At 37.5% G+C, this 24,773-nt stretch overlaps 1 protein-coding gene across 1 annotated transcript in view; it reads right to left on the bottom strand.

Moving 5' to 3' along the window:
* Positions 1–24,773, bottom strand: part of WDR36 (WD repeat domain 36) — a 69,524-nt gene that overhangs the window by 19,921 nt on the left and 24,830 nt on the right. The window contains exons 9-15 of the mRNA XM_036741733.1: positions 23,731–23,851; positions 23,216–23,281; positions 20,278–20,364; positions 8,518–8,672; positions 6,815–6,929; positions 5,721–5,886; positions 780–888 (exon numbers count right to left, since the gene is read on the bottom strand). Coding sequence (XP_036597628.1) covers positions 780–888; positions 5,721–5,886; positions 6,815–6,929; positions 8,518–8,672; positions 20,278–20,364; positions 23,216–23,281; positions 23,731–23,851 — 819 coding nt within the window. The remainder of the gene's footprint in view (positions 1–779; positions 889–5,720; positions 5,887–6,814; positions 6,930–8,517; positions 8,673–20,277; positions 20,365–23,215; positions 23,282–23,730; positions 23,852–24,773) is intronic.

Genomic DNA, 24,773 nt, shown 5'->3' with positions numbered 1-24,773 from the left:
GAGGCTTGAGGGGATTTAGGAGATGCCCAAGCTATGCCTGTCTCGACTGACCCCATTCAGACATAGGAGTAGTTGCCCCCTCTTCTTGCCCACCCCTGTGAGAAGGGTGATTAAGGAATGCTGTAGGAGTGTTCCCAATATCAGCAACTCCCTCTTGAGAAGACTAGACTAGAATGAAGTAAGATCATTAACCCCTCTGAAGCTGTCTTCCTGTCTGCCCAGATCAAGAATGAACCTGTCAGAGGATTGAATCCAAAAACTCCAGTGCCTCCTGTGAAACAGACCTAAAGGATATGAAAGGGCTCTGAAAAAGTATAAATGACTATACTCAACACACTGGCATTGTTATACAGATATCCAGAACAAATGCAGCTGCAACGATACCAACAGTATTTTTACACTGAATTTTGGGGGAATGGGGGTGGAGCATTTGCACATCGACAAATCCATTTTGTTCCATAAGTAAATATTAGTTTTCCTTAAAAATTTTTAGACAAAAAAATTAATCTTGGATTTCACTGTTAAATGAATAACACCAATTCCTTAGAGACACAAAAGCATGCTTTTTTTTTTTTGCTTTAAACTTGCCCAAAATAACAAAAAATTATTATTTGGAATATTCTCTCCCTTGGAAAACAACTGATCTTAGTTCTATAGTCAGCAAAAATTTCTATGTTCTTTCTATAACTTTATCCAAACTTGAATCCTTTTTAGGATATTCCACTTTTAAAAGGAAATTAAAAGCTCATTAAGAGTGACTTTTGTTCCATCAATGTTACCATGTCATTTATCTGGCCTTGGTGTCCAAAAAATTCTCTGACCGTCCTTCTGGTTTCTATGTCTACAACGCTTAGACTGAAGTCATCTGAGGCAATTCCCAGGATGCCACTGACAAAAGAAGTAAATAGTTTATAAGAAGTTTAAAAAATTCAAAGACACACACAACAAAGACTACTTTTTATTACTAAATTTTACATTAGTAAGAATCAAATAAAACGTTCTCTCTATTATCTATAGCAGTGATTCCAAATTTAAGACAAATCTAGGATTCCACTAGTAAAGAGAATGTAAGCAAATCACAAGTTTTTTCAGGTACATTACATAAAGATGAGAACAATGAACTCAACAATTATGCAAAAAAAGAAGTCATAATAATGGAAAAACCAAGTAGAAAAAATGTAACAAATGACAAGTTAACAACCTGATGAATTACTCCACATCTACCTATATGTGTATTTCTTTATGGACAGAATTTCAAAGATCTTTAAATTAATCAATGTAGGAGTCTCCCCTAACTGATTCTCTGTAACTTCATGAGTGGCTAAGGCTGAAAATATCTTTTCATTCTATATGATAAAGGGAAGATACATCTCCAGTATCTTGAAGTCCTTATTCCAGATCTTTTAATGTTGCATGGATAACAGGACTCCTTGTTCTTGTTACATGACTGGCCAATTCTCAATCATATACTTTCTGGACACCAATTCTTACATGAAGTTATCACCAATAATATTCAGCATAGTACTCATGATTACCACAGCTCTCTCTTACCTACGGGGTGACTTAAAATTTGGATTCTTCAGGGACTCTGGTGGTTCCTAAGGATGTAACATCAATAGGCAAATACAGATGTCCAAAGAGGGGTTTTTGTTTCCTTGAGATATTTGGGACTGTTGAAAGTGCTGCATAATTTCCCTAATGGAATTCATCCTAATTTTCTCCTCAAATTCAATTCTTGGAATAGCTCCTTATCATAGCCACACCTTTCCAAGATAAAGATACACACATCACACTGACAAACTGTATCAACACCTGGACAATAAGCACTCTTCATTTACTTTTTCCTTTGTGGATAGTCAGGTCTAACTTTTTTTTTGAGGGTCAAAGGTCTTATTAAGGGGAAGTAAGGAGGTGTGGTGGGTCCTCAGTGTTCTGGGATTTGATGCAATCGACAATCTGAAAACAGCATCTGGCACATAGTGCTTAATGAACAATGTTAGCTCTGTGGTTTATCTATAAAGGAATCTTGTATGACTTTCTCTGGATGAAATATGTCATTGGAAGAGCCTTTAAAACTGCATTTTGCTCAAGTCAAAAGGTTTTTTTAGAATCAACAAAAAAAATAGTGGGATGTTGTATTTGCTACATTCTGCACTCAGTTATATAACTGTTCTCTGTCATAGAAAATTGTTTGCAAAAGTCAAAAGCCCTTGAGGACTCATAGTAATATTTTGATTCTTTTCTTCCTCCAGTGATAACAGAATGTGTATCTTGGTGACAGTTGAGGGAGAAAGTTGGTGCTCATAAATGATACTCAAGAAAAGGAAGAGAAGGATGTGCTCTAAATGGATCTAAATAAAATGAACTCAAATATCTATCATCCCCACTTCCTCCAAAAGCATATCTCCTCCCTTCCTCATATTTTCAAAAGATATCCTTGATAGATTATTTTAATAAAGATTTTAGAGATGAGAAATTCAGCATACAGGTCAACACTCTCTTGATCACTTTTTTTGGTAATAACACTATGCTTTCTCCAAATTATTTATTATCTTTTCTTCTTTAGAATGTAAGCTCCTTGAGAGGAGGGATTTTCATCCTTTGATTTTTTTTTTTAATATCTGGCACCAAGCACAATACCTGAGTGCGTAATAGGTACTTAATAAATGCTTGCTTACATCAGATCTTTAAAAAAATTGATCACTCAATACTTTAAAAACTGGCACAGATTTCTTCTATCTGTACAGTCCAACTGTCTTTAAGTTCAATTTGTTTTGTTTTTTTAAGGGGGGAAGGCAGGGCAATTGGGGTTAAGTGACTTGCCCAAGGTCATGCAGCTAAGAAGTGTGAGGCCACATTTGAACTCAGGTCCTCCTGACTCCAGCGCTGGTGCTCTACCTCTACTCACTGTACCACCTAGCTGCCCCTAAGTTCAATTTTTTAAACTCATTATAAGTTGAGGTGTTAGATTCCAAATACAGTAGCACTGTCATATGTGACAAAAAAGGCTAACTATAGAAGTCTGTTCCATTTTTCATATTTTGTTAGTCTGCCTTCATTTTTATCTAATGCTGATGACTGATTTAATTGGGTCTAATCTATCACTTATACCAGGCAAGTTTACTACAGAATTTACCATTTGATATTTGGGAGGTACAAGTGCTCACAATCTTTACCATCTTTAAACTGATTCATCCCTTGGATGCCATGTTTCTCTACTTGGCAAAGAAATCAAGTGTCTGCTGAGTAAGGCTGTCCCATTCCTTTTGGCCTCCTCACTGTGGTGAATGCTTCATATTGGTTACACTTCCAAAGGAAACAGTGATAATAACCAATTTCTCTTCTTTTATCCATTTTTCCATTTTTTTTCAACATCAAAAGTTTTTCATTGGGTCAAGTTAGAGCTGTTATAATTGCACATTTTTCTCATCCTTACCCTTTCTTGCAATTTGATATTGCTCCAGTTGATGATCTGAGAGCTGATTCAGAAATTACCCCTACAATGGTAAAAAGTGATTTCCAGTAGGCTAAGATTTGGCCAATTTCATTTCTGTGATGCTATACGGCATTTGCTACATCAAGTGCCTTCAGACTTTCTTTCTGAAGTACTTGTGACATGACACATAAGATCTCTGAATAAAGGCCTCTCTCATTCCTTAATTATGGAACCTTATTTTCCAACATGTTTTACAGACCTCACTCACCTTCACAGAATTATATACTCTCAAAGCTGGAAGCAACACCAGAAGCCATCTAGTCCTACCTGTACCCATGCTGGACAATATACTATAACACATCTTACAGGCTGTCATCCAACCTTTGCTTGGACACCTCTCCTGAGGTCTTGGGAACAGCCCACTCCACTGCTGAACAGGTCTATTTTTAAGGTTTCCCCTTCATCAAATCTAATTCTAACTTTCTGCAATCTTATTCCATTATTCCTAATTCTGCCGCTTGGACACTGTCCCGAAAGCATGATTTGGAAGATCTAATTAAATCCTTTACCTTTTTTCTAACTTTCCAACCTCTGCAAAAGATGACAGCGCATAACCCATGAATACCTCTAATAGTGTTCCTTTGGCTTTATTGAGCACTGCAAAGAAAGCATATGAGCAAATGTCCTATGAAATGATGGTGCCTTTAGGCAAAACCAATTACTTCTGCTCCTTCAATTCTCAAATGAAAGCCTGTCAGTCTTCCTTCCACTTAGCTGCAACTTCTTTATGTTTCCTGGTTTCATTTATCAAACCATGTTAACATTAAGAGGATTAGCTCCTCCAGTGATAGAAAGACCCACTGGTGGTTAGCATACTTTCCTTCCATTTTCTGCCATTCTACCTACCACCACTGCTTAAGTTTACAAACAGAACTGAGTCATTTTTGTATTTCTATGTTTAACGGACTATCATGGCCAAAGAACTTATCTAGCAGCCAGCCCGCATGGGATAAGCCTCTTCAAACGGAGCTACGTTGTTCTTCAATAGCTTAGTTAAGACAGGCCTATATTTAAAGATGCTCTAGCTTTATACTGCCAGCCAGAGTTTATGTTTCACTAGGACAGCATGGAGTAATGCAGTGGATAAAGCTCCAGGCCTGGAGTCAGGAATCCTGAGTGCAAATTCAGCTTTAGACACTTACTGGTTGTGCAACCCTAGGCAAGTCATTTACCCTATTGGCTTCAGTTTCCTCCACTGTAAAGGAGGACAAAAACGGCATCTACCTCACAGGGTTATCATGAGGATCAAATGAGACAGTATTTGTAAAAGTGCTTAGCAGTGACCAGGACAAAGTAGGTGCTATATTGACACTTTTTTCCTTTTCCTTCCCTTTCATCAGAATTTAGATAATACAATTGTTAAGGCATTGAAAGACTAATATAGAAGTGATCTAATGTGTGTGTGTGGGGGGGGTGCGGGGAGATACCAAAGATATGGAAAAAAATCTCAGACTTCATTAATATTGAAAAAAGATGACTGAGAGAACTTCAACATCTACCAACTGATATGCTTATTACCCCATCAGTAAAAAAATCTTTGAAATCTATACATGAGTTAGGTGCATCCTCAATGAAGGCATATCCAAAAAATAAATACAAGGTGATTTGGAGGGGAAAGCAGTGGATAGAAAGATTTCATGTACAATGTTAACAACTGACCTAACCCCTGAAGTAAAATAAGGATTCTAAGAACTAAAGAACAGGAAAAAATGCATTTCTGGCATGGGGAATAGCAAGGTTATAAACAAAGAGACAGGCGACCGAATAACCTGTATAAGAAACAGCAAACTCAATGTGTATGGAAGCGAATAATGAGCAATAAAGCTGGAAAGGTAGGATGGGGCTAGGTTGTGAAAAGTGTTAAACATCAAACAGAACAGTAAAAGAATCCCTGAAGTTTACTGCATAGGGGAGAATAGGGAGGACTGAATCCTATATATAGAGGATCTTTAGAGAGAAATGAGGAGTAATGACACAATGTAATCTGTATTCGTACTCATGAGCTTACAGATTCTTCTAAAGTAAACTGAGGGGTGAATTGCACACATAAATTAAGAGATATAACAAGTAATTTCTGCAAATAGTGGATGGAACACTTGATATACGTAACATCATAAATACTTAAATTGCTTTGTACATATGATTCTGGTTCATGAGTTAAATCTAACTAATTCTTGTCCTCAAAGAGTGTGTGATCTAAGTTGGAAAGTTAAAAATGACTCACCTCTCTCTATGCAGCAGTATGATACTTGGAGATGAACTTAGGTTTGTAGTGTGAATTAACATTTTACTCTTAAAGTTCCAATACTTGAGTAATCCTTCACTACCAGCTGTAACTGTTAACTGGTTTAATCCATCTACTGCCACTCCTCTAACAGCACCTTCATGAGCTTTAAAGTAAATGCAAAAGAAAAATAAGTACACACACATACATATATATGTATACATAGCATAGAGAAAAAAAAATAGCTGTTTCACATACAAGTTCGTTATTTCAGTCAACAAATTATTACTGAATACCTAATATTAACTCCACTTTCTTAAGAATATGAAATTAACAGAAATAATTATACCATGTGCTCTTTACCACAACAAAATACTTTTAGGTAAGAAATAAAGCAGACATGAATCTCATTACTAAAGCAGTTTACACTGATTCCACCGAGATAATTCCAAAGATTACCAAAAGATAGTATGGTGAAAACTAATAAGTTTTCTGAAACCTGAACTCCACAAAATCTGAATTTTACAAATGTGTTAATCCTTTCACTCCACTTGAATACTGTGACATTAAAATTTGCAAGAGTTTTAAAAAACAAGCCACATGTAAGGACCAAATTGAGATATTATAGACTCTCAAGAGTTGGAAGAAATCTCAGAGGCCACCTAATCCAATACCTGCACGACAAGATTCTCCCCTGTAGGTACCTTTAAAGACAATAATACAGCCTTTGCGTTAAGATCTGGGGGGTGGCGGTGGGGGTAAGGGTGGGGGTGTGGAAATCCACTACTTCCTAAAGCAGCTCATCCCACTTTTGAATAGCTCCAATGCTATTCAAATTCTCATGGAGTGTGTTATAACTTAGAAAAAGTCAAGTTAGCTTTCAGTCTAAGTTTTGACAGTATATTTTAGAAAGATACAATTTTGCAACAACATGAATATGCATTCCTTAACTAGCATTCTACCTGAGACTACATCATTTTTACTAATTCACATAACACACCAATTCCTTAGAAAGTTATCACAGCTTCAGCTTAAAAAAAACTTTGCCTTATCATAATGAAATAAATGAAAAATTAAAAAAAATAAAATGTTACCTTTTCCCGTTCCAAATGACCCTCGATGTATACCAGATTGCATGTTATAGACATCAACATTTCCTGACGAAAGACCAATTATAGCAAAGTTTCCACAGGAAGTTATATCTATAGCCTTTGGAGAAAATTACAGAAAGAAATGGTTTATTAACTACTGCTACCGTTAAGTTGAGAAGTTAACAAGTATGGACACTGGCCTTGGGGGTTAGAAAACCAAGGTTGGAATTCCTTCTGACACAAGCCTTTTGAACCTAGGAAAAAAAAAAAAATCACTTAACCTTTCAACCATCCCGTCCAAAACTGAGCCATCTTTTAATTAACTTCTTGTAAAAGCTATGCCGTGCGTGCGTGTGTGTGTGTGTGTGTGTGTGTGTGTGTAAATATCTTCTTTTCCTTCCCTCAATACATTGCAATCTGGCTTCTTCCTTGAATCTACTTTCAAAGGTCACCAAATACTTTTCTAATTGCCACATTTAATAGCCTTTTTCCAGTCTCCATCCTCTTTGAAGCATATAATGTTTTTCATACTATTTACTGTTCTCTCCTTCTGACACTCTCTCAAAAGATTATCTATTTTACCTCTCCATCATCTCTCATACCCATTCCCTTCCTCTTTTTTCTCAAAGCCATCACCACAGTAAAACATTCTTTACCACCTATCTACACTACTCTCATATTTTTATGCATACATATGGCCATGTTACTCCTTTATTCAAAAGTCTTTAGTGCTACTCCAGTGACTCCTAAGCAACTTTCAAATTTATTTGTCTGTCCTTATCAAGGCCCTCAGGCCTTACCATGTACTCTGTCGTATCAAATGTAACTTTTACACCATTACTAAAAGTGTTACATGTTTCACTTACTCTTATTTCCTGAGTAACTCCCTTGGGATATAGGGCAGAGGTTTTTAACCTTTTGGTGAGTCCTGGACTCCTCTGACAATCTGGTGAGAAGCCTTTGGACTCCTTCTCAGAATAACATTTTAAAATCAATAAAATACAAAGGACAACAAAAGAAAAAAACTATATTGAAATACATTTATCTAACTTTTAACAAAGTTATTATAATACTGTTTACTGTCAAATGGAAGTAGCCCTCTGTCTGGCTGTCAACAGAATTTCAATTAAATTTCCCTCACCTATCCCTAATGAAGGCTGATAATGCCCTTGAGCACTGAGATCTTTAATCAAATAAATTAGGTATACAGTATGATATATAAATATGACATAGGTGGTAAAATATACATTTAAGTTTAAAAATAATTTCCATTGAAAAGGCCTTGTGGTTTATCCTAGGGCAACTGGAAAATAAGTAACAAAAACACTTCAACTGATATGAATATTTGGTTAGCAGGTAATTTATATCACCTGAAGTAATATTAATTGTCTTTAACTACATTGCTTATTTTATTTTTGTTGTGCATATATTGATTCTACATATATATGTACATGTTATTAAAAACCCAAGAGTAGGGATTGCTTAATTTCTTGTTTTTGTATACTTAGTAGCTAACACAGTGTCTGGCACATAGTAAGTATTTAATAAACACTTGTTGATTGATTTTTAGACGTCTCTTCACTAAAAGGAAAACTGTTTTACTGCAACAGATATTATTAGATACTTATACTTTAAAGTTCTACTGGTTTACAACAACAAAAATAAAAATAGCTAAGACAAAGTTCCCTTCAAAAAACATCACTTACTGTTGCAGTTGTGTTATGCAGTTTATCTTGTTTCCAATTTTCTGGTTTCAGAAAATAAGCTCCCATGGTACACTTTTGGTAATTCCAGGTTGTACAAGAAAATCTTCCTTGATGGCAAGCAATGATTCCATCCCAGTCACTCTCACGAGCATTCTCTGAAACATAATTCAAACCATTATCAATGTGCAATCTCTTGAAATTCTTCTGGGAAAAAAAATCATACTTTGTGAAAAAAAATTATGTAATAATTTCTTAAATCAGTTTTGCAGAAGGTAGTAACTAAAGCCATTAATTTATTATTTGCTACATTCAATCTAAGTAGGTACTGATAAGACTATATTTTTGTGGGATGTCAGTCAATCAAGCACCTACTATGTGCTAAACACTGTGCTAATAAGGATTTAAAAAAAAAACAATACCAACAAACATGCAAAAGAGATACATCTTTTCATCTAGCAAAGTGGATAAAAAATACATATTGTTCAGATGACATGTACCTAAACAAGTAGCCCATCAAATTAGGCTATCAATAGGCATATATCTTGGATAAATGCCACAAAATGATGAGGTAGAGAGAGAAGATGGTACTGGATTGTATTAACAATCCATGGTGTTCAAAAATCCCAATTACCACCTACAGTTCTAAGAGCCCATCCTCTTTAACATCAATATTTCATATAGCTGCAAAACTGGCAAATGACATAGAAGAATTAAAATGACAGTGACCCCAAAAATGATAGGAATGCGTATGGAAGATATAAGAAGGTTGTAGGATGTTATCAATAATCAAAACTTATTATGATCAAAAAAGAGAACCAGGCCAGTGATTTATCAAGAATGAGACATCACCAAGAAACTCTGGTAGAAGAAACTACAAGATAAAATGAAAGGTCTGTAACAAGTTGTATAGTGCCCGTAGGTATGAGAAAACATGAACATGAACAACAATCAAAAAGGACAGGCTATGTCTCGTCCGGATCAGTGGAATCAATATCTATACTAATAAAATCAGAGGCATCAAAAAAGCCTGAAATCGTGAAAGTGCCTCCCCAGACTTAATTAACTTTTATCCATGAAAAGAAAAAACCAAACAATACTATTACACCATTACTAAAAGTGTTGTATGCTTTACTTCCTCTTGTTTGTCACACAATACCCTCAGGATATAGGGCAGAGGTTTTTAACCTTTTTGTGTGTCCTGGACTCCTTTGAGAGTCTAAGAAAAACAATATTTTATTATTTAGAAAATACATAGGATTACAAAGGAAATCAATTATACTGAAATACATTTACCAAAATATTTAAAAAACAAGTTCACAGACTTCAGCTTAAGAAGTTCTGATGTATAAGTAGAAAGAAAGCCTTCTTCTGTTATTTATCACTCTTCAGGGCCTCATTTTCCTCGTTCCACTAGGCTATTTCATGACCCTAACTTGTATCAATGCTGCTTCTATTCTATTTTTGTATAATTCTCAAATTATTAAAGGAACTTTTATTTGATTTGTGAATCTACATACTTCTTTCTTTCCTTTTCCTTCTTTCAGTAAAATGGATGAATCCACTGGGTTTTCTTTTAATTTTACTCCAAAATGGGTACATGACACAAAAGTGAAATGAAATAGGCTTCTTCCTAAGTTACTTGTTTACAGTTTGAGAAAATGGATAGATTTAAACTTCTAAATAAACCTGAGGCTTCAGCTGATCTATAGGTTTAAACAGTCTCTCTTCTACTACCAAGGATACTTGAGAGTTTCAGGTATCAATAAAGGTCTAACGGGGGGGGGGGGGGGGGGGGGGGGGCGGTGCCAAGATGGCAGGTGGAAAGCAGGGACCTGCATGAGCTCCCACCCAGGTCCCTCCAAACACCTATAAAAAATGGCTCTGAACAAATTCTAGAACTGCAGAACCCACAAAATAGCAGAGGGAAGCAGGGCTCAAGCCCAGGACCACACGGAACTGGGAGTGGAGCAGAGCACAGCCCAGCGTGAGCCGCACCTGGACCAACCTAGCGCCCTGAATTAGTGAGCTGTGGCAGTTACCAGACTTCTCAACCCACAAACACCAAAGACAACAGAGAAGGTTAGTAGGAAAAGCTGCTGGGACAGAGTGAAAGGAGTTCACGGTTTGGCCACAGCCCCGGGGGTGGCGGAGGTGATGCAGCTCTGAGGCTGCTTCCAGAGCTACAGCTGCAGTTGCCTCTAGCCCCAGGCCCACCTGGTGGGAGGAATTAAGCAGCAGATTAGAGAAGGAGTGCAGAGCCTGCTTAGATCTGAGTCCTGGTCCAGGTTGGTGGTTCTTGGGGGAGGAGGAGTGCTGGTGTGGCAAAGTTTGCTGTGTAGAAATAGCTCTCAAAACAACAGCACAATCCCTCAAGCTTGGGACAAAGTACTCTCTACTCTACAAGCAGTCATACCCCCACAAAAAGCTCAAGGGTCAAGTAGCTGGCTGGGAACATGAACAGACAGTGAAAATGCTCTCAGATTCACACTCTGGAATCTTTTTTTGGTGACAAAGAAGACCAAAACATACAGCCAGAAGAAGTCAACAAAGTCATAGAGCCTACAACAAAAGCCTCCAAGAAAAATATGAATTGGTCCCAGGCCATGAAAGAGCTAAAAAAGGATTTGGAAAAGCAAGTTAGAGAAGTAGAGGAAAAACTGGGAAGAAAAATGAGAGTGGTGCGAGAAAACCATGAAAAAACAACATTCAATGACTGGCTAAAGGAGACCCCCTTCCCCCTAAAAAATACTGAAGAAAATAACACCTTATAAAATAGACTAACTCAAATGGCAAAAGAGCTCCAAAAAGCCAATGACAAGAAGGATGCCTTGAAAGGCAGAATTAGCCAAATGGAAAAGGAGGTCCAAAAGACCACTGAAGAAAATACTACCTTAAAAACTAGACTGGAGCAAGTGGAAGCTAGGGACTTTATAAGAAATCAAGATTATTATAAAACAGAACCAAAGGAATGAAAAAATGGAAGACAATGTGAAACATATCATTGGAAAAACCACTGAGCTGGAAAACAGATCCAGGAGAGATCATTTAAAAATTATTGGACTACCTGAAAGCCATGATCAAAAAAAGAGCCTAGATATCATCTTTCAAGAAATCATCAAGGAGAACTGCCCTGATATTCTAGAGCCAGAGGGTAAAATAGAAATGGAAAGAATCCACTGATCGCCTCCTGAAAAAGATCCCCAAAAGAAAACTCCTAGGAATACTGTTGTCAAATTCCAGAGTTCCCAGATCAAGGAGAAAATACTGCAAGCAGCCAGAAAGAAACTATTTGAGTATTGTGGAAACACAATCAGCATAACACAAGATCTAGCAGCTTCTACATTAAGGGATCAAACAGCTTGGAATATGATATTCCAGAGGTCAATGGAGCTAGGATTAAAACCAAGAATCACCTACCCAGCAAAACTGAGTATCATGCTCCAAGGCAAAATATGGACTTTCAATAAAACAGAGGACTTTCAAGCTTTCTCAGTGAAAAGACCAGAGCTGAATAGAAAATTTGACTTTCAAACACAAGAATCAAGAGAAGGATGAAAAGGTAAACAAGAAAGAGAAATCATAAGGGACTTACTAAAGTGGAACTGTTTTGTTTACATTCCTACATGGTAAGATGATGTGTATAATTCATGAGACCTCAGTATTAGGGTAGCTGAAGGGAATATACATATACATGTATAGCCAGTGGGCACAGGGTGAGTTGAATTTGAACGGATGATATCTAAAAAAATAAAATCAAATTAAGGGATGAGAGAGGAATATATTGATAGAGGGTGAAAGAGAGAGAGAGGTAGAATGGGGTAAATTATCTCACATAAAAGTGGCAAGAAAAAGCAGTTCTGTTGGAAGGGAAGAGGGAGCAGGTGAGGGGGAATGAGTGAATCTTGCTCTCACTGGATTTGACTTGAGGAGAGAATAACATACACACTCAACTGAGTATCTTACCCCACAGGAAAGGAGGAGGAAGAGGATAAAGAAGGGGGGACAATAGAAGGGAGGACAGATAGGGGAACAAGGTAATCAAAAACAAACACTTTCAAAAAGGGACAGAGTCAAGGGAGAAAACTGAATAAAGGGGGACTGGATAGGAGGGAGCAAAATATAGTCTTTCACAACATGAGTACTGTGGAAGGGTTTTACATAATGATACATGTGTGGCCTATGTTGAATTGCTTGCCTTCTTAGGGAGGGTGGGTGGGGAGGGAAGAGGGGAGAGAATTTGGAACTGAAAGTTTTAAAAACAGATGTTCAAAAAAAAAAGTTTTTGCATGCAACTAGGAAATAAGATATACAGGCAATGGGGCATAGAAATTTATCTTGCCCTACAAGAAAGGAAGGGAAGAGGGGATGGGGGGGAGTGGGGTGACAGAAGGGAGGGCTGACTGGGGAATGGGGCAACCAGAATATATGCCATCTTGGAGTGGGGGGGAGGGTAGAAACAGGGATTAAAAAAAAAAGGAAAAAAAATGTCTAACCAGAAGAAACATTTTACTAAGGATTCTACAGGTCTTCTGGAACAAAAGAAAGCCTAAATTTATAATTAGCACTCTGAAGGTACAAAGTTCAAGTAGCTTTTTAGTTATCTGAAAGATCTAACTGGCACTTTTCTTCATATTCCTTTACTGGATTTGATATATTTAGATTTCAGAAAACTCAGGAATAATGCAACATTCCTTCTATTTTAAAATTTCTCTTGGCACGACAGGATTTTAAAGGTAGGAAAGATAGCCAACTACAGAATCTTTCTTTGGGGTTAAAAATGAAGGAACTTAATGCTGAGAAAATGTCCTACATCCTTGACAATGAAGTACTTGTACTTTGCAATTTTAACAGCAAACAAGTCCACAAGACACCTTGTTGGTTAAATAAGTTAAGAAATATAGAAATTTCAGTTTCTACATCTGTATACTTCAGAGAGGCCAACAGTAATTTCTTGATTGCTTTATTATATTGAAAAATAACCAACTATCCTTTCCTTTAGAGATAAGCCAGTATTATTCTGCCTACATGATAACCTTATTCCAACATTTAATCTTAAAATACTGATTTAATAGCATCACATTACCTAGACCAGGCATTGAAGACTCCCACAAGAAATCTGCAATAACCTATTTTAATTTTATCTCTCACTAATCCCTTATATAAACCCTAGGCTCCAGCCTGCTCCAGGTCTATCCACCGCTTGTGTCATGTCAATTATATATCCTTGCTCATGCCATTTCCCATTCTTAGAATATTTGTCCCCTCCTGTCACATCCTACACATCTGTCAAAACCTTCTTCAAGTTCTACCTCTTATATTAAGCTGTCTAAATTGATTTCACCTTTCTTTGAACGCATAGCATTCATTCTCCCTACCACTTGACATTACCCTTGGGCCAATTCTTATGTTTATTTATTTGTTTAAATTTCCATGTATGAACCTTCTCAATCAGATGTTAAACTCATGGACAAAAAAAAATTCCTTATACCTTTCTGTATTCTTCACAGTACACAGCAGAATACTTAATAAACACTTATTTACTGAAGGTAGAAGAAAACAGCTGCTTACCATGCTAACTTGTATCCTGGGTGACAAAACAAAATGTAGACCACTCCTATGAAGCTACCCTTAAGGATCCCTTTTACAATATGCTTTATAAGGGAGATCAATGCTATAATGAGAATCTTCCAGGGAAGAAACAATCTAAGTCAGTACCATGTTATGTACCAAATTCCATAATATAAGCAATTACTGTAATTCTATTACTGTAATATCTTTTTGGAAAGAGAAAAATTCCCAAACATTACACACATAAGACAGAATGGAAAAATAGAAAGATAATTGGCATCAGCGTCGGCAAGACATAGGCTTAAGGCCTACCACTAAATCATACAGAATGCATGAAAGGGAGTAATGTATAAAAAGGCTAGAAATCAGTAGTTTTTAAGGGACTACTGTGTGCCATGTTTTGTGCTGGTTTCTGGGGCTACAAAGACAAAACACACCCTCAAGAAGCTTATATTCTCTTAGAAGAATACAACATGGATATAGAGAAGTATAAACGAAATAAATATGTTAAATTTTGGGAGGAAAGTATTAGCATTTGGAGGACAGGGACAAGAAGAAAAGCTTCATGTCCAAGTTAGTACTTGAGTTTTGAAGGAAAATAAGGATTTGAATTCTAGTTATGGAGGGCACCAGATGTATGGCATGTAGATGTTAGATGGTGTGTCATGAGTGGGATGTCAACAGTAAGATGGCCAGTCTGGCTGGACCAGAGTGCATGAAAGGGAGTAATGTATAAAAAGGCTGGAAAGGTGGGTAGGGGTCAGGCTGTGAAAGATTTTAAATGCCCAAGAGAAAAATTTATATTTGTTCCTAATGGAGGAATCACTGGAGCTTACTGGTATATGTGTGTGTGTGTGTATGTGTGTGTGTGTGTGTGTATGTGTGTGTGCACACGCGCGCATGTGTGAGAGAGACAGACAGGCAGATATAGTTGCATTTGAGGAAAATCACTTTGGCAGCTGGGTAGAGAATGGATTGGGAAGGGGGTTATGTGAAACCTGAAGTAGGAAGAACAACTGCTTTTCCACTGAAGTCATCCAAGTAGGAGGTGGTGAAGCCCTGAACCAGAATGGTGGCAATATGGGTAGAGACAATGCGATGGATGAGAGATGTTGTGACTGTGGAATCATTAAGACTTGGCGACTGAATCTGAGGTCAAAGTGGAGAGTTGAGGATGATATCAAGGTTGTAAACCACAGAAATAGAGAACTTCAGAAGCGCAATGTGTCTGGTGGGAAAAATAATGAGTCTTGTTTTGAACATGTGGAATGAGATGCGTATAGGATCTCTAGTTTAAAACGCCCAGTGGTATTTGATGATGTGAGACTGGAGTTCAAGAGGGATACCAGGACTGGATATGCAGATATGGGAATTATCTGCATAGAGATAATTACATTCTCAGAAAGCAAGTATACAGAGAGAAACGAGCCCAGGACAGAGTCTTGGGGTAGACCCACTTAGGAGTTCTAACAGAGGTGATGATCTAGCAAAGGAAACCAAGAATGAATGATCAGATCAGGAGGAGGAAACAAGGGAGCAGTATCACAAAATCCCAGGAAGGAGAGTATTCAGGGGAATGAATCATTAACAGAGTGAAATGCAGCAGAGAGAACAAGAAAAATGAGGACTGAGAAAAGACCACCTGATTAAGCAATTAAAAGCTTATTGGTAACTTTGGAGGGAAGAGTTTGGAGTCACAAGGCCAGAAGACAGATTACACAGGGCAGAGAAAAGCAAGAGAAGGGTTCGTAAGACGTGACTGAGAAAGGGGCAACTATAAAGAAGATTGCTTGTGGGGCAGCTAGGTAGCACAGTGAGTAGAGCACTGGCCCTGGATTCAGGAGGACCTGAGTTCAAATCCAGCCTCAGCCACTTGATACACTTCTAGCTGTGTGACCTTGGGCAAGCCACTAAAAACCCCAATTGCCCTGCCTTCTCCTCTCAAAAAAAAAAAAAAAAGACTGCTTGGGTGGATAGTAAGGTAAAGTGAGAATTTCTGAAGAATGGGTGAAACCTAAGCATATTTGCAGGCAGTAGGCAAAAATCAGTAGGTAGGAAGAGACTAAAGATTAGAGAGAATGAATAATTACAGAAGAAATGTGCCAGCAAAGATGGGAGGGGATTATGGGTACATGTAGAGGGGTCATCTTTGGAAAAGGACCACCTCCCGATCAAACTGGAATAAAGGATGAGAACAGAGAGTGACGTTCTTACCTAATTATACATCTCTTTGAAAATGTCTTTTAGACTGCTGGGATCCCAAATTTTAATTCTTCAAAGCCTGAGGTATTCTACAACTCATTAGCCATAATTTCACCAAAAGAACAATGGCATTAAAAAGATGGGTCTTGGTTTATGGGAGATGCTTGAGACTACAAGAACTGCAAATTTCCCCTAAAAGCAATTCAGGCTACTCTCTTACAGAATTTTGGGCCCAGCTCACTGCCCCTCTGTAGCATATGTCCAAGATATATATATTTATTGACCAACTTTATGGACTGTCTATTCAACTGCATATCACAGTCTGGAGAGTAGAGACAGTTTCATTCTTTGTATTTGTGTCCCCAGTTCTTAGCACATTGCCTTGCAAATAGTAATACATGCATTTTCCTACCCACTAATCATGTGAGTCCCCTTGTGTATGTTTGTGTATGTGCATGTATGTAGTAATACATGCATTTTCCTACCCACTAATCATGTGAGTCCCCTTGTGTATGTGTGTATATCTATCTATCTACCTACCTACTTACCCATATGGACTCTTGAAGATCATATCAGCTGCTATGGGTTCAATTACTCTCTCCACAATTGAAGCCTTTACACACATCTAATACTCATTAAATCTTTACTTATTTAATGTCCTGGGTGCAGAAATTAAAAAAAAAAAAACAGGCAAGCCCTGCTCTCAAGTAGCCTGCATTCTACTGGGAAATAAAACATGTAAATAGGTTAAGTACATACTCAATAATTTATGAGGAAGAAATGTTTCTATATAAGATAATCATCATCCCTCTAACCACCCAAGTTGGCAACTTTGGAATCTTCCTCAGTTCTTACCTCTTTCTCTGATCTCCGCCATATACAATCTGTTGCCAAGCTTGGTTAATTATACCTGAACAAAATGAACGCTCTTACTGCTTGGATAAGCTGGGAGTCACTGACTCAAATCTTTTTGGTTAGACAGAGGACCATCAGATCTGATAACCAGCTCTGCCACTGCCACTCTAAGGACCTCTAGGTCTTATTTGTCCTGCTGACACATCTTCCAGACCCCTGGGCACTACTATCTGACCAACTGACGCAGTCCAAGAAACTCCAGGCCTTGCCATCCCCCAGCCATAGCACCCCTACTTTCCAGTCATCCCAAAGCTGAACTCTCTTATATGTGTTATCTCTCTTAATTAGAGTGTAAGCAGCTTGAGCACAGGACCTGTCTCACTTTGCCTATCTCCTCTACTGCTTAACACATAAATACTTAAAAATGCTTTTTCATTCATTTTTGAGCGACTGGAATTTATGCATTCTTTTATCCACTTGATCTTTCCTCTGTATATAGTTAAAGCAGTCATTCTGATGATCATGGATCTCATTTAGGAGGCCATGGAATGTCCCAGGACTTGGGGCAATAAGCACAGTATCCTCTGCAGGTATCTCAGACATCTAACCACTTACATGGGATTTTCCTTCCATTTGGGGAAACTGAACACTGGGTGTTCTCCATAACAATGGAAAATACCTTTGTTGAGCACACGTCTGCTTCAGGCATCACGATCAAAGGTTATCTCTCTGCCTGGGTATATTTCAAGGACCCTGGGATGATTCTAACGTATTCATGAAAGAAGTTTTGGAAGAGACTTTAAGGAAGAGGTATGAAATTCTAGAGAGAAGGGAAAGTTTTGCCTTTTCTATTTGTATCCCCAAAGTTTAATATAGGGATTAGTATATTGTAAGGATTTCCATTCATTCATTTATAGGTTTTCTAACTATATTAAATTTATACAAATTAAATTCCTTCATATTTCATTTAAGTAGGAAAATTATTTTCTACTACAAATACTGAAATACATTAATGTACATTATGTTATCATAAAGAAAATTAAGTGCTCAATGATATTATTCCTCTATGTGCCTGTTTATAATTCCAAGTTTTAAGGGCTCTTTGGGATTCAAATAATCTGTAAGTATTTATTCACATTAAGCTGCAACCTCTTCAGGTATTTTTTCTTGCCTTTCTGGTAGAATATCATTACTCACTCTAACATCCATTTTTCTCTATTAATTTGTAATTACTTCCTATTCTCCTCTATCTAGATTGTCAAGCATCTCAAAATATGAATTTACCCAACAATAAAATTACTGCATTCGTTATGTAGATACGATGTTGCTCCTAAACCAGATCATATTTGATTGGCAATAATTCATCTCTATAGTACTTTAAAGTTTACAAAGCATTTTCCTCACAACAACCCTCTGAAGTAAGGTAATACAAGTATTATCATACTCATTTTATAGATACAGAAACTAAGGCTTAAAGAAATTGATTCGCACACAATCTCATGGTTATAAAGTGTCAGAGCCAAGATGAATCCAACTTCTTTGATAACTCCAAGGAACTTTATAACTTACATTATTATATTTCGCAATTTTTTTAATATGGCTCTTGGGTATAAATGAAACAAGAAAAACTCTAATGTGTTAATAATAAGTAGAAAAGATGAAAAAATCCAGCAACTCAGTACTAACTACACACTGGTAAATTGTTGGAATTTAAGTTTTGATTTACTAGCCAACAGTTTCATGGTCCTGACATTAATGTGACCTATTCTGAACGAGGAAATCAATGTTCTCTTTATCCATCTCTGCCTGATGAAATCCTTCCTATCCTCAAAGACCAGTTTAAATGCCACATCTCATTCATGAAGTCTTTCCTGAACCACCTAGATGGAAGGGATCTCTTATTTTGACCTTGCATAACATTTTTTTATGTATTTACCCTTGAATTTAGTTATCTGTCAATATATCTCTTCACTACCAAAGTATTACTTCCAGCACCTAATAGTATGCGATTAATGATCTATCTTGCACTGTAACATAACGACACAAACTAGTATCTAATTAGGTAATGAGACAATCTAAGCATTCTTCAAAATGCCATGGACTCTTAATATGGATGGCTCCCAAAATTTCTAATTGTTAGTCCTGTATATCATCCACTATTCTACCTCACGGCTCAGGAAAATCCTCATCTAATTACGTCCAACATGTGTTTTCAGTCTATCCTCATCTGGCTAAGTAGCTCACGGTCATTTGGGAAAAGTAGCATCACATAGCAACCTGGGGGCTGGATCTGAATTCAAGAAAACCTATATTGAAACACTAGCTCAGACATTTACTAGCTGTGTGACCATCACTCTCTGAGCCGTAGTTTCCTCATTCGTAAAATGGAGACAACACCTACAATATTTTCCTCACAGAGTTATTGTGAGGATCAAATGAGATGTGTATCAAATGCTCCACAAAACCAAAAGCACAATATTAATATGTTACACAGTACAGAGGACACTAAATGATTTTTATTTTATAGTATAAATTGCAAAGAGACCACCACAATGAAAGCACAAATCATTCCTTTAGTGAGGGAAATAGAGTGATAGCACAAATTAGTACCAATTTTAAAAATATAAATTTGCCCCTTTCCCAGTCAGGCAAATGTATTAAATCCCTAAAAATACTGATTTTCTAAAAAATAAAGTAAAAGAAAATTTTTAAGTCAGTATTAAAGAGGGCTTTCATGTTGAAACATTAAACTCCAAGGCCCTCATCCTAGAAGTGTGATCTATATGGCTAATATACATAAATAAGAAGGTAGTACAATATAGTGGAAACACCAATAGATAAAGAATCAAGGGAGCTAACTACCTACTGGTCTCAAACTGTGCCACTATGTGATGTCAGGTAAGTCACATGACTTTTCTGAAGTCTTTTCTGAAGGTTTCTGAAGCTTCTTCAACAAAACTGTATTTATCTGAAAGGTGTCAGTTCCCAGGATTAGGGGCTAATCGTTACTAAGCATTTTGTTAATGATGTCATTTGTGGAAAGAAGAGAGGGGGGGGGGAAATCAACAAATCAGTAGGCTATAAATGAGAACGAAGAAAGAAGCTGAAATTTTTCAGACAGTACATTAAAATTACCTGCTACAAATACTGTTATGGGTGGAAGTCTCATTGACTCACAATTCTTGAGGCCTTTACGTTTGGCTTGCTTTTTATTTATCATTCCTGGAAAATCACAATAAAAAAAATTAATGAATACCTCAACAATCAACTTACAATTTTAGCAATATGTCTCACACAATACAGTAAATTTACTTTCTATGTGACAATACGGAATAAGAATACTGTGGACAAACAACATTGATAATTATCAACATTTCTGCTCATGTCAACTTTAATGTATTCCTACAGAAATACTGACTCACTTTTACACAATGCTTTAAGATTTAAAAAGCATTTTCCTCATAGTGGCATTATGGAAAGGGCATGGGACTAACATATGAGCCTGTGGGTTCTACTTCAGGCTCTGAGCTAACTAGCTGAGCAAACTCAAGCAGGTAGCTTGCTCTCTCTGAAGTTTTCTAATTTGTAAAATGACAGGATTGGCCCAGATGATTTATAAGGTCCAAAAATAAGATTCTATGATTCTAATCTTAGGAGTAGGGACCCTTCCCCACCCCTACCATACCAAATCCCCTCTGGCACCAGAAGTTATCAATTTCATTAAGGAAGAGAAGAGACAAAGTCTATGAAAAGAGAGTACAGGTTCAATCACGTCACCCCTCTCCTCAAATTCCAAAGATTTCCTATCACCACCAGGATCGAAAATAAAAAATCTAATGTTTATCCTTCAGAGCCCTTCATAACCTAGCTCCCTCCTAACTTTCCAGGCTTCTTACACTTTACGCCCTAACACACATTCTTCAATCCACTGACACTGGCCTCCTGGATGTTCCATGAATAAGATCCTCCATCTCTTGGCTCCAGGAATTCTCTTTGGTCATCCCAAACCTGGAATGCTCTCCCTTCTTCCACTTCAAATACTGATCTCCCTGACTTCTTTTAAAAAAAAAAAAAGCCCAACTAAGTCCCAACTAAAACGCCATCTTTTACTTCAATCAGTAAACTTTTATTAAGTCCCTATTATGTGCCTGGCGCTATGCTAGGCATTAGGGAGTTAAAAGAAAATGAAAAAGAGGCAAAAGATAGTCCCTGCTCTTAAGGAGCTTGCAATCTAATGGGGGGGATGACATACATATAAAGCAAGCTGTAAGCAGGACACGTAGAAAATAATTAAAAGAGGGAAATCACTGGAACTCAAAGGGGTTAAGGACGACTTCGTATAGAAAGTGGGATTTTTCTGGGGAGTGAAAGGCAACTGGGGGAGATCGGTAATGAGAGCAGAGGAAGAAGAGCATTCCAGGCACAGGGGACAACCAAGAGAAAATGGTTGGACCTTGTTCATGGAACAGCCAAGCAGCCAGTGTTACTAGACTGAAGGGTATATACTAGGGAGTAAGGTGTTAGAAGAGTAGAAAGGTACAGTAGGAGGCTAGGTTATAAAGGAATGTGAATGACAAATAGGGCATTTTGTATTTGCTCCTGAAGGCAACAAGAAGCCAATATAGTTTACTGAGCAGGGGGTCAACATGATCAGATCTGCATTTTAAGAAAATCACTTTAGTGGCTGAATGGAGAATGGATTGGAGTGGGAAGAGACTTGAGGCAGGCAGGCCTAACAGCAGGATATTGTGTAATCAAGGTGCGAGGTGATGAAAGCTGGCACTAGAGAGGTGGCAGTGTCAGCGCAGACAAAGGGATGGATACAAGAGATGTTGAAAAGGTGAAATCAGCAAGTCTTGGCAACAGATTGGATATGGGTGTGTGTGTGTGTGTGCGCGCGCCTGCGCGTGTGCGGAGGGTTGGGGGGGGGGGGAAGGTGATAAGTGAGGAATCAAGGATAATTCCCAGGTTGTGAGCCTGAGGGACTGGCAAGATAGTGTTGTTCTCTACTGCAAGGGAGAAAGTAGGAGAGGGGAGGAGTTTGGGGAAGAGATAATAAGCTCTGTTTTGGACATGGTGGATTTAAGATGTCTACTGGCCACCCAGTCTGAGATGTCTGAAAGGCAGTTAGAGATATAAAATTAGAGAGAGTGGGGCAGGAAAGAGAGATTTGAGAATCATCAGAATAAAGATAGAAATTAAATCCATGAGAGCTCATGAGAATACTAGATGAACTATTACAGAGGGAGAAGAGAAGAGGATCCAGGACACAATCCTGAGGGAAATCTATGGTTAGAAGGCATGATCTGGAGGATCCAGCCAATGAGACAGAGAAGAAGTCAGATAAGTAGGAGAAAAACCAGCAGAGAGTGGTGTCCTGAAAGCCTAAAGAGAATTGAGTACCAAAGGAAAGGGAATGATGAACAGTGAGTGTCAAAGGCTACAGACAGGCCAAGGAGAATGGGGACTGAGAAAAGGCCTTTGGATTTGGCAACTAAGAGACCACTAGTAACTTTGGAGAGAACAGTTTCAATGGAATAGTTAGGTTGGAAGCCAGATTGTAAGAGGTCAAGAAGAAAGTGAGAAGAGAGAAAGTGGAGGTACCTATTGTAGACAATAGGTCTTTTCAATGAGTTAGTTACAAAGGGCAGAAAAGAAATACAACAGTTAGCAGAGATGAAATGATCAAGTAAGGGCTTCATCACAGGAGGCAATCTTTTGGTGGAAAGGGAATGGAGGAGTAAGGCCACTTCATCACGTACCTTCTCTTTTTTAATTATTTCCTATTTATCCTGTATATAGTTTGCACATATTTGTTTTTGTTGGCTCCCCATTAGATTGTGAGCTCACTGAGGGCAGGGACTGTCTTTTGATTCTTTTTATATCCTCGGTGCTTTGTATCCTGAGGTACATATTAGCCCATACTAGATGCTAAATAATGTTTACTGACTAAATAAAACAGGGAATAAAATATACTTTCCAAAGTTCCATGAGAAAGGATGCCTCAGAAAGACAGCAAAACGACACTTCTAAATTCAAGACCAACTTTCATTTCACTTTGTTATTAACTTACCCTGTCCCAAATTCTTGTTGTATTTTTCATGAACTGTGGAAAATGACTGCAAAGTACCATCATGACCTAATAGAACATAAAAAAAATCAAACTATAAATGACAGCAACTTGAATTAAAGATCTAATCAAGTCAGAGACAAAAAACCTTAATCCCCAAATACGTGCCATTTTGGGAGAAAGTATCTTTATAAATATATCATAAAAGCATTAAACTATCTCATAAGAGAATGTTAATGGAAAAGGGTAAAGTAAGAATTTCCAGTGCAATTTGAATCTAATGCTCAAAGCCCACATCGCTAGAAGTTGAAATTAATGACTGAATCTTGATAGAGTAATGAAACAGGTGAGGTACAGAAAATTATTAAAATTATCATTAAGGTAGCCAAAAAGAACTCTAAGTCTTAAAATCAAGAAAATTTTTAAAGATAGTGTAGAACACAGTGTAAATGTTCAATAAATATTTAATTGAAGTACTGAACTGAATGAAGAATTGAAGTTACATAAAATGCTCTTACTTGCACTAAGAATTTGCTGTCCATTTTGTCCATAGTATCTAATTTTAGTTAAAGGAGCACTATGACCCATTCTAGATTTCAAAAGCCGACCTTCACCTGCAGTACCGTCAAATATCCAAATCTGTAATTAAAAAAAAAAAAAGCAAGGCATCCACAATATTAGTTTCTGAAAGATTGGTTACCAAAAATTGACACTGCAAAATGCTTGCTGGAAATAGGTATTGCAGAATTTCTAGAGTTGAAAGGGGTCTTTATATCCAACCCAATCACCTCTAAAATATAACTGAAAAACAGTATTCTAGCTTTTGTATTCCCACCTTGAAATAGCTCTAGTTTTTAGAAAGAATTTCCAGACATAAAACCTCTATTTTCCTCTTTGCAAATTCCATCCATTGCTCCTGTTGATGCTTTTTTGGGTAAAACAGAACAAGTCCATCTTTGGCGAGACAGACTTGCAAATATCTGAAGAAAGCAATGTCTCCAGGTCCTCTTCTCCAAGATTAACATCTTCAGATCCTTAAACTAACCTCATTTGGCAAATTAATTAATTCCCTTAAACAGTCTGGTCACTCCCTTATGGATGGTCTCTAGTTTGCTGTTCTTCAGTTGTTCAGTGATGTCTTACTCTTCATGAGCCCATGCACCATAGCACACCAGGTCCTTCTACCCTCCATGATCTCCCAAAGTCTGTCCAAGCTCATGTTAGTTGCTTGCATGACACTATCTTTTCATCTCATCCTCTGCTGCCCCCTTTAATCTTTCCCAACATCAGGGTCTTTTCCAATGAGCCCCATCTTCTCATTATGTGGCCAAAGTATTTAAGCCTCAGCTTCATTATCTGACTTTGCAGTGAATAGCCTGAATTAATTTCTTTAAGTATTGACTGACTTGATCTCCTCGCTGTCCAAGGGACTCTCAAAAGTCTTCTCCAGGACTCCAATTTGAAAGCATCAATTCTGCCCAAGAATATAAGATCTGACACTGCTTCCATTTCTTCAACCCCCATTTGCCAGGAAGTGATGGGACCAGTTACCAAGATCTTA

The sequence above is a fragment of the Trichosurus vulpecula genome, chromosome 1 (assembly GCF_011100635.1).
Source record: "Trichosurus vulpecula isolate mTriVul1 chromosome 1, mTriVul1.pri, whole genome shotgun sequence".
NCBI lineage: Eukaryota > Metazoa > Chordata > Mammalia > Diprotodontia > Phalangeridae > Trichosurus > Trichosurus vulpecula.
This window is presented reverse-complemented; position numbering and strand designations above follow the sequence as displayed.